This window comes from Seriola dumerili, unplaced genomic scaffold (assembly GCF_002260705.1).
Source record: "Seriola dumerili isolate Sdu_G_001 unplaced genomic scaffold, Sdu_1.0 BDQW01007938.1, whole genome shotgun sequence".
NCBI lineage: Eukaryota > Metazoa > Chordata > Actinopteri > Carangiformes > Carangidae > Seriola > Seriola dumerili.
This window is the reverse complement of record NW_019182193.1, coordinates 9,693-20,295: the sequence shown is the minus strand read 5'-3', so window position 1 is coordinate 20,295 and position 10,603 is coordinate 9,693. Positions and strand designations below refer to the sequence as shown.

Sequence of the window (10,603 nt, the reverse complement as noted above, 5' to 3'; positions counted from 1 at the left end):
GTTTAAGTCTTGTTACAATACCATTTTTAACCAGAGGTGGAGCCCAGACATCCATATCACATATTTTATATTAAGTACCCACAGATATAAACCAAAGCAGGTGCGGAGGGCTCATATTACGTCACCTCGCCTAAAGACCAATGCAATGGAAAAAAACAGTTATTAAAAGAACCATATCTAACTAAAATAGCCGGCCACACTTTATATCTCAAGAATCTAGCAAAATAGGTTTTATAAAGCTTAAGGGTTTTTAAAATAAAAAATCTTTGTTTACCTCTGTGATAATATTTTTTATGTGAATTGGTATCCAGTTGTTTCCCCTATATCTTGTTCAAATCCCATATCAATTACGGAGGGCCCATGAGAATATTACTTATCAACACGTCCACATCTAATATAAAATGTCTATCATCTTGCTCAGTCAAAGGGTGTTTTCTGCAGTTCCCCAGGTACAATAATATAATGAAAACTAAATAAATCAATTTACAGTATTGAGATATGCTCCTTTACGTTTAATGAAGTGCAGAGTGTCAGAAGTAAAAACCCCCATCACAAATGTTTAGAGATTAACAATGTCCTTAGTGTGGGGCAGATAAAAGGAATGGGCTCTTTCAGTAAATAGCTCTGGGAAACAAAGTGGCACGTATGTCTTCTTGATGAAAATCTCACATAAAATGGCACGTAAACCTAATGGAAGAGCACGGATAGAGATATTGCTGAAGGTAGACGCGCTAATGGCTTCTGGAGATTAGTGGGTCCAGAAGGTGACTTTAATCTGTTGAGAAGACAATCCATTTTCTCTTCACCCACAGGACACAGATTTAATAGATAGTTAGTGTGGGCCACATTTATTATGGCCTTCGGTAATCACCTGTATTATCAGCTGATCACATTTGATCTCATTGCTCTGTCACTGTCAACACCAGGTAATGGCAACTCTGTTTCTCTTTGACTTTAAACTTCATTTGCAAGATATGTCGGATCAGTTTGAATTTTTCATCATTTGTTTTGACATTTTACATCAGTTTTGCCCTTTTTCAAGTAGCCCCTCCATGAGAATGGCTGCCAGGCATATTTTTAAAAACCTACAGAGGACTCCGTCACAGGAGGCTCAACCAGACTGTCGGAGCGCAGGCCAGTTGGTTTATTCATCGACGTTAAAACACATCAGCTGTCTTCTGTCACAGTGCACAGATCAGTTTGTCTGACAGAACTGCTGCATCAAGGAAAGAAAGAGTACAACAGTATTAGACACAGCAGCTGAACATCAATGATTCAATTATTGTTTTTCCTCTGCTGGCGTTGCAGTTCTCTGCTTCACTGAATACATAGGGTTCACATACACATTACGTACCTATAAACTTCTTGATATTAGAGGCAATTTGACTTTGTTTTGTGTTTTGGCAAAACTCAAGTCAAGTTCATTTTGAACCCTATATTGAAAAATCACAAATGTGTCCAACAACTCATCCAACCTAAACGACTATTTAGGTCGTTTGTTCCTTCCCTTGAAACAACCCATTGGAGCGTCTCTGGAAATAGCCCCATCAGACCTTTGTTGTCATGGTTACAATAATAAGCACACAGTTAAGCTCTTGGAACGGTCACAGTTTGGTAAGGTTTGGGAAAAAATCAATGGTTTGGGTTCATTTAAGTACTTTCTGTAATGTCAGAGGTCCTTCCAGACATGACATGAAGGACAGATGAAATGGCATGACATTAGATTAGATAGCATCAGATGACAGAACATGAGATTCGATTACTTAAAAAAATAAAATGAGATGACAGGAATAAGACATGCCACGCGATTAGATGACATGAGATGAAATGACACAAGAGGAGTTATACTGTGTATTTTTGTTTTGTTGTTTTTTTGCAGACAGTTGAATTGAACTGATTTAACTGATTTAAATGTTGCACTGTTTTGGGTTTGCCAGTGTTCATGTATTACTGAACAAGCAGTCAAGGTAGCACCACTGTATTACCAGTGCTGTTCATCATCCTCAGTGAAACTATTCCCACTTCAAGGAAAACAGTCTCCTCTTCTCAAGCTGTTCATCTGTCCCAGGAGAATCACAGGGCTGCTGGTGAAGGAGAGCACTTCACCCCAGAGAAAGCTCCACGTATTCCTGCTCCCGTGTTGTTAAATGTTTCCAGTAGACAAACCCTTTCTGATCCTTTGTTGCTCAGCTGTCATTGAAGTCCAGACCACCCAGGTGAAGGGCAGATATTTCTTTGTACTTGTCAGTATCAGATTTCAACTTCTATGTATGCACCGTGGCTGCAAAAAGAATAGGAAATAGCTGCTAAACAAATCATGTTTGTGAGCTATTCTTTTTTTTTTCTTTCAGTCTTCTTTTGCATAAGATGTTCTCAGCTCAATTATGACTATACTCTACTTAGAAATATAACTGAATAGCAACACAGCTGTAATAAGAAAAGTACCACTTAGAGATATCACGACATCCATTTTATTTTATTTTTTTTATTCAACCACTATTAAAAAGAAAAAACACAAGCCTACATCTTCATCCAACATTTTGTATTTATGGCTTAAGTGACACGGTAGACTGCTGAAGGCGTGCTGATAGGTTTCTCCTTTAGAGATTTAATATAGTGTTTTACTGTGGGTGCGTATGAATAGTGTGAGGAGGAAAAAAAGAAAGCAGAGTGAGTAATATACCAGAGGGAGACAAAGATGTTTTTTTTTCCAGTCAGTCAGGGGAGGTTTGTCAGCAGCAGATTCACAGGAGCATCACAAAATGTTTGTTCCTCACCACGGTTTTTAAAAGTTTGAAAAAAATAAAAATTAAACATACAAACCTCACGTCTGGAATAAGAAAAAGAATGGGAGAGAAAATCTCATTTAAAGAGCTTTTTTAGAACCGAAAGCTTCATCAAGTAGTTTGATCGGTGTAAAAGACGTGATGATTACTTCGTCTACGTCGGCTCCTTTAACAATCTTCCAAACCAAAATTGTGTCTTTATCCTTTTATTTGAACTTATAATCCATATGTTTTGATCATCAGGCTTATGATTACCATCTGTGTCTGCTGATTAAAGCCGCTGCTAAAAGAACTGGCTTCATGATATTTACAATAACAATGAAGACAAATAACAGGCTGAATTACCTGTATTTATTTTACTCACACACTCATGAGTCACAATCCATGGAAATACCAAAACTAACAGTGGACTGATTCTACTAACAAGCATTGCCAGTGTAAGCGAAGCCTCATACATCTTATTCCTCCATGCCATAGATCTGCATTGCTGTCCAAAGACACAACAATGAGCCACGCTGTTGCACTGTGTGACATTTTTCTTCATTATGATGAAAACAGCCTCTGTATGTAGCACCAACGTGCTGCTGCAGATATTCACTTCAGCACCAAATGCGCTGCTAAAAATAGTTCCTATACTGCTCTATTTCCTCCTGTTTGTTCGCTTTTTATTTTTCATCAGCACACTTTCTGAAAATCACTCGGCTGTTTCCATTTCACCAACAAGCAGTAAATAACATTGGCAGCACAGTATGTTTAATATATATATATTTTTTTCAAATACAAGTAGTGTGTGTGTCATAAGCCAAAAAGGTCAGTTGGAATATATATTACATGTTATAAACATCTATCCATGTGCATGAATTCTTCTCCTTCAATCCCTGGGTATTTGGGTGCTCACTGTGGGGTCATTGAGGGTGCTTTCATAACGGTTACATGTGTAGAACCTAATATGTGCTACTGTGCAACGAGTTGCTTGGAGAAACATGGTGAGTAACCATGTAATCAAAGAGCATGCACACACACACACACACACACACACACACGCGACTCACACCTTCATTAATATTACAAACTTCAGAACATAATACTTGAGCAGCAGGTTGTTACAGAGAGCAAAGTCTACATGTATCATTGTCATGGTTAGTCAAACTAACTTGTTGAACATAGATTATGTTAGCTCGTAGTCAGCAGAATTTGTATGAAAACAAGAGCATGTGCATGATACAGACTAAACAGGGACCACCTCTTAAAAACAGGGTAACTTTAATACTTTGGCACAAACACATTATTTACTGTTGCATGACAAATACTGACCACAAGAGAAATTACATGACAAAAAACCTTTAGAAATAATAGTAAAAAATAATAATATTACACAAAACCAAAATTATGGCTCCCAAGAATTTCCATCAAATTCAACTTTTTTTTACAATCATAATGAATATATATCAAATATATACACTCTTAACTGTACATGTTAATGTTATCCTGCTTCAGTATCAGCAACAGCACTGTTCATTAACATATCACATATTGAGGTAACTGTTTCAAATTCAGTTGCATGTGGAAATAGCGCACAAACCCTATGGTTTCCAGAAAAACAACTTAAACTTAACATACATGTAAATGTTGTACATTCATGGCAAAGCTATTATTTTTTTTTTGCAATAGCAAAATAACACTATAATAATGTGACAATAGCAGGTCCATTCACAGTCACGATAGCCACTCCAAAGACTATTCACTGATGTCTTTCTCATAGATCTAAACGCAGATGTCTCTTTAGTTACTGTTCCTATTGAAACACCAGCCAGTTGATGAGTCATTGTGACTGAAGCTCCTGCCGTCTGTGCCCCGACAATAAACCCTCGTCCGAAGTCACGTAGATCTTTGCATCATTCAATGCATCTGCATTTGTTATGATTCTCCACTCATTTATTCAGTTTTTTCCTTTAATTTGTCTTTCAACTTTATAGTGTAGGTGGATTCTTAAGACCTGATTTAAACACCTTATATAGTTAAGTACAGCAGTCATGTGTGAATGTTTCAGAAATAATAAAGAACATGCCTTTTCCTTGTGTGGAAAAAAATGGCTATTAAGCATTATATATTAATACGATTGTTTCTATATTTGATTCAGTCTTCAACTGATGGTTCTTACACACTTTTATGTTGAACATATACCCTTTTTACATACATTAGCACATGATGCATTCTCTTGGTACGGTGAGTCTCTCTAACCTCTTATCTGCTCTGTTTTCAGCTGAATCTGAAATCCTAATATAACTTTCTTCCCTTTGACATTGTTTTAAGTGTTCAAATCTCAAAGCACTCTGCAAGGAGCAGATAACTGGAGGACTTATGGATGCTTTCCAAATGAGCCTGTGATCCTCTTCCAATGCCACCACATGTCACAGCCATCAGCCCAGCGCCAGCTTCATTGGGGGCACTAGAACACGCACTTAGACTGGAGGAAAACAACACAATTCTCATCACACTGCCGTCCACGTGTGCAGTTCTAAACTTGATGTCTTGAATTGCCCAAAGATGCCTTGATAGGCTTTCATTCTCCCTGAAACATCCCAGTAATGTTCAGGGCACTTCTGAATTAAAGTTTGATCGAACTGCACCACTGTGCCATTCATTGAATCTCACTGCTATTACATCACCTGCAAAGAGAATTTAATAGTAATAGAGTTAACACAGCAGATAGGCTTACACAATGTGAACCACAAAACACAACTGAAGCAGTTAAGATAAAAATGTCATCCAACTCATTTCATTACTTTGTGATTTAAAAAAAATGGACATTCAGATTATATTTCCTCCCTCTCTGTCTGAGAGACGGGCAGATACTTGTGCTTTATCTGTGTATGTATTTTTCTCTGGTTTGAAAAGGGCAGGGATCAGATTTACTAAGGTGATCTCACATTGCCCATCCACCAGTTTGGGTTGGTCAGATCTGATCAAACAATTTTAAGCCAAGTTTTGGGGACTTTAATCTCTCTTTGTTTATACTATTCTTTGCTATTTACACCATAATAAACATTCAGAAGGGAAAATCAAAATTATATAATAAGATGATTACTGATGTTGCAGAGCTTGCAGGTACATTCACTTGGAACAAATATACATGACACTTAATCATGTATTTTTATGAGGCCTGTTTCCCATTGTCCATTGATTCTCCAAAAGCCTCAGAACCTCTTAAAGTGTCTATGTGCTGCACCCTCTCAGTCTGTCTAAATATGGGACACCTTTTCCAGATCCTCCATGATCAGGTCCTGTTCTTTGATATCATTTTTACACCCCTCTTCCTGAAATGAGCACTTCCCGTTTCCCACTAACACTGATTGAACTCCTGAGCCTGACCTGCTGAGAGTGGCGGGCCGGACGGGGAGCACAGCGTTCCCTCTGATCCGATGGGAGTAGGTCTTCTGGTGCCCCGTGTAAGCGGAGCACAGCTGGAATTTGAAAGCCGCCTGAAAGCCTCTGCGAAAGTTCTCGTTGAAGAACCCGTAGATGATGGGGTTGACGCTGCTGTTGAAGAAGGCCAACCAGTGAGCCAAGGGATACACGTAGATATTGATGACGCGATACTGGTGCTCCGTCAGGCTGGCGTAGTCGCTCAGCATCATCAGCGTCCACAGAGGCAGCCAGGAGAGGATGAAGAGCAGAGCCACAACCAGCAGCATCATTATCACCCTCTTCTTTTTCCTTGATATTGTGTGACGACCTTCCATGCTCAATTTGTTGTTGCCACTCCCTTCTCCGGACACAATTCCACTGCCCCTCAAGGGAGGAATAGCGGTCTTGAAGAGGGTGAAGCCGATGCGGGCGTACATGATGACGATGAGGCTGAGAGGGGCAAGGTAGATGTTAGCAAAGAGGATGGTGGTGTAGATTTTCCGCATCTCCTGATTGGGCCAGTTTTCCCGGCACCAGTAAAAGGGGCGGGTGTCGTTGTCGCCGCCGAGGACTATCCGCACCCTGTGCTCCTTTGTGACCTGGAGCATGACCCCCGAGGGACACATGATGGACACGGCCAGGACCCAAATGATGACGATAATTAGCTTCGAGGTCGCGATGGTGAGCTTCTGCTTGAAAGGGTAGACAATGGAGCGGAACCTGACACAAAGGGGATTGAAGGAGACGCATTGAGGAGGGGGAGCCTCTTGGGATAACACACACTCCCACACAAGCACTTAATAACCAGTAACACAATTACAGCCCTCACCTGTCAACAGCTATTGCCACTAGCGTGAACACAGATGCAGACACGGATATCCCTTGAACCATCCCACTCAGCTTGCACACTACGCTACCAAACGGCCATCCTGCAGGGAAGAGGAAAACTGTTAAAATTGAGTGTAAAAACATAAAGACAAGCAGACTGTATGAATTATTTAAATATTAAAATGAATCCTAATGGGCAGAAAGTGGTGAACATTTCACTATTTCCAAATTAAAGCCAATACAGCAGCCACAGTTATAAATTGATGAGGGCATTTTCTTATTCTCTCATATTATTAAGGAGAGAACAAGTTGAATTAGACATAAAGACTTTATACGCTGACCTGTTATGATGTTGTCCACCAGAGTGGTTGGCATGCAAAAGATGCCAACCAGCAGGTCGCTGATGGCGAGGTTGAGGATAAACAAGTTGGTGACCGTGCGCATGTTCTTACTGCGCAGCACGATGAAACACACCACCCCGTTGCCCACCATGCACACCACGAAGATGAGCAGGTAGGAGATGGTGAAGACTGCAGCCACAGAGGGCTTGTGGAGGTAGAAGTCGACATAGGTGATGTTCTGGTGGGTCGAAAGGTTTTCCTGTGATCTTGAGGAATCGGAAGGGTTCAGGTTCTCCCAGGAAGCGTTGAGAACTAGATTCTGGGTCATGGTGATATCTAGCTTTCAGAGAGAAAGAGAAATGGAGACAGAAGTGAAACACACGGATAACCTATTATGTTCTCAGTGCATGTGCTCTGGGTTAAAAATCTGAAATCCTCCCTTGATAAAATCAACCAATTATAAACCAGTGCCGTTACACACATCCTCCCAGTGGGAGTGGAATCCCGCAGACAGGAAGAATCAATTAGTAATTACATAAAACAATAAAACCTTTCTGAAAATCAATAGTCCAATTGCTGTGTCTTTTGATTTTTGTAGCTGGGTTGATCCAGTCAAGTGCATGCTCTCTCACACCCAGTAAAAACAACATACTGACTAAAATGACCAATCTGTTCGATGAACAGTGCAGTAGCTTGCCAATATGTTACATCAATCATCTGGATCCGTTGCTGTGGGAAGGAGTGATATTACTATTGACTCTGTCTGACAGTTATGTGATTGGTAAATTTTACACATCTAGATGGATTTTCAGAAACTCATTTTCTAAACCTTTCTGCAAGGTTAGTCTCCTGCCTTCTGCAGGATGCTGTTTGTTTATTAAGATTTTTTTTATTTCATGCACCCACTACACAAAAATAATGGATTGTCAAATCAAAGTGTGTGTGTGTGTGTGTGTATACTTGTGCGTGTGTGTTTATGTGTGTGTGTGTGTTTGTGTGTGTGTGCTTGTGCATGTGTGTGTGTGTGTGTGTGTGTGTGTGTGTGTGTGTGTGTGTGTGTGTGTGTGCGTGCTTGTGTGTGTGTGCTTGTGCATGTGTGTGTTTGTGTGTGTGTGTGTGTGTGTGTGTGTGTGTGTGTGTGTGTGTGCGTGTGTGCTTGTGCATGTGTGTGTTTGTGTGTGTGTGTGAAAATGGTTTGCAGTGGCATAAACAAACCAAAGTAGGCCAGGTTTACTCTTTGATGAATATTTTATCAATGTCATGTGATTAATCAACATGTGTATTTTAATAAGTAATTTCGTTACTAATTGATTTTATTTTCACACTTACTATTGCAATTTATTTTCAAAACCTGTAAGAAATGAATTTTAACACAGTTATGCATAAAAATGAGCCGTTGAAGCCTAAACTGTTGATTTAAGATCAAAACTGCCGGTGAAACTGTGACAATTTGATTCTCTCTGCGACCTTTGTGTTTCTCTGTCTTTAAGAAGATAGTCTGAGTAAAGGAGAATATTTGATTATAGCTGCACTGCTAGATATACTTTCTTAGTCACACAATCACATTCATCCTGCTGCTCATTATACTGTTGCAATGACTGAGTAACATAATCTAAGAAAATACATGGAAGTCAAACCCACTGTGGATGAGAGATCAGAATTTGTTTGTCTTTTAATCATCAGGAAATTGGATGAAATCATTGATCATTTTCCTTGAAACTATAAAAATCTTTGTTCTATTGTTTAAAATTACATGGATGACCAGGTGGATGTTTTAGCTCATATCTTTAATTAGCCCTGGTGATGGGATGGAAAGTCACAATTTCTTCCAGAGGTACATTTTCTGAGTTAAAAATTTTCTCAAATAATATTCTTACCTTACAGGAAAGAGTGTGTGAGTTGTATTCCTCTCCTCTTTTCTTTCTGATGGTATATATCTGTTTCTTAGAAATTCCACTCATTCAGAGCAAAAAGCTGTGTGAGACCCTGTGCGTCTGCGCAGGGCGCCTGCCACGCACAGACTGCTGTAGCGGTTATAGATGAGACAAGATGAGAGTCACTCGGGGGAGATGCGTTGGGCGGTGCAGATCCTGGGAGCAGTACAAGCCCAGAGGCGTTGTGTGAATTGAATATAATAAATGAAGCTGTCACACTATGCACTGACGCTGTGGCAATGAGGGGCAAAGGTTGGATCCGAGGGGACTCAGACACCTGCTTTCTTTGGCTTCAGTCAGGCCAATGGAGGCATGTCATTGCTCGTCTTGGATCAACCCTCCAGTTATCAGGCATTAGTCCTCCTCCTCAGTGCTCACCCCTGCACTGTCCTGCAAAAGCCAGGTCTCACCTTTTTTTTCTACTCACCCCTCACACCTACACTGTGAGAGAAAAGGGAGAAGTCAAAGTGGTGCACAGAACTGAAGCTAACTTCACTACAGTGCTGTATTTTAATTGGGTTTATGGAACATGTTGGGTAAAATATTTTCATTACAGAGACAAACCTACACATAATAATGCAAACTGAATTTATCATTAATGTCATGTATGGGGAAAAGAAATTGCCTCAGAAAGTTAAGAGATGATGGGTTGAGAGGTGAGAAACAAAGTTGAGTTTTCATGAAGTGTCCATGTCTGATTGATACAGGAGTGAGAGGTGAGAGTCAGAGGTGAGGACTGACTATGCAGGGTGATATCTTACCACTATCATGGCAGGTCGAGGAGGAGGGTTGATGCTTTGTAAATGGATGGTTGATATTTGACCTTGTGAAGTCAAATGAGGATTGAAGGGAGGAAGCAAAAAAACACCTATTTTACTCAGTGTTAGCCGAGCCAGACGTAACCCCTGATGACGCTGTAGCTGCAGCTACTGTAAAATGTGTAAGTAGCAAGTTGAACTTCCTTTAGCATAAAACTTGTCCAAAGTGTTGGAATTCTCACCTTAGAGAGAAGTGAGAGGGAGGAAACACGCTGTCAGCCAAAGACTGTATGAATTTTGCATTTTAAAAAATAGAGTTTCCAATGTGCACTGAACCTTGTAATGGCTGCCACAAGCAGTTATAGTAATTATGTTCAATGAAATACACAGAATGCAGCTGACAAGTGGTGATGGCAGTGACTGTGTGTGTGTGTGTGTGTGTGTGTGTGTGTGTGTGTGTGTGTGTGTGTGTGTGTGTGTGTGTGTGTGTGTGTGTGTATGCTTTTTGTGTCAAGGATGAAGAAATCTTCAGAAGCTCTCATCAAACC

At 40.1% G+C, this 10,603-nt stretch overlaps 1 protein-coding gene across 1 annotated transcript; it reads right to left on the bottom strand.

Annotated features, from left to right (window-relative positions):
• Window positions 1-5,916: 5,916 nt before the first annotated feature.
• On the bottom strand, window positions 5,917-9,278 carry LOC111239999 (neuropeptide FF receptor 2-like). The gene is made up of 4 exons (XM_022769958.1): window positions 9,241-9,278; window positions 7,364-7,703; window positions 7,024-7,123; window positions 5,917-6,914 (listed from the first exon to the last, which is right to left on the bottom strand). Exons 2-4 carry the CDS (start codon window positions 7,689-7,691, stop codon window positions 6,029-6,031), a joined length of 1,314 nt encoding a protein of 437 aa, XP_022625679.1. The 5' UTR covers window positions 7,692-7,703; window positions 9,241-9,278; the 3' UTR covers window positions 5,917-6,028.
• Between the last annotated feature and the right edge of the window lie 1,325 nt (window positions 9,279-10,603).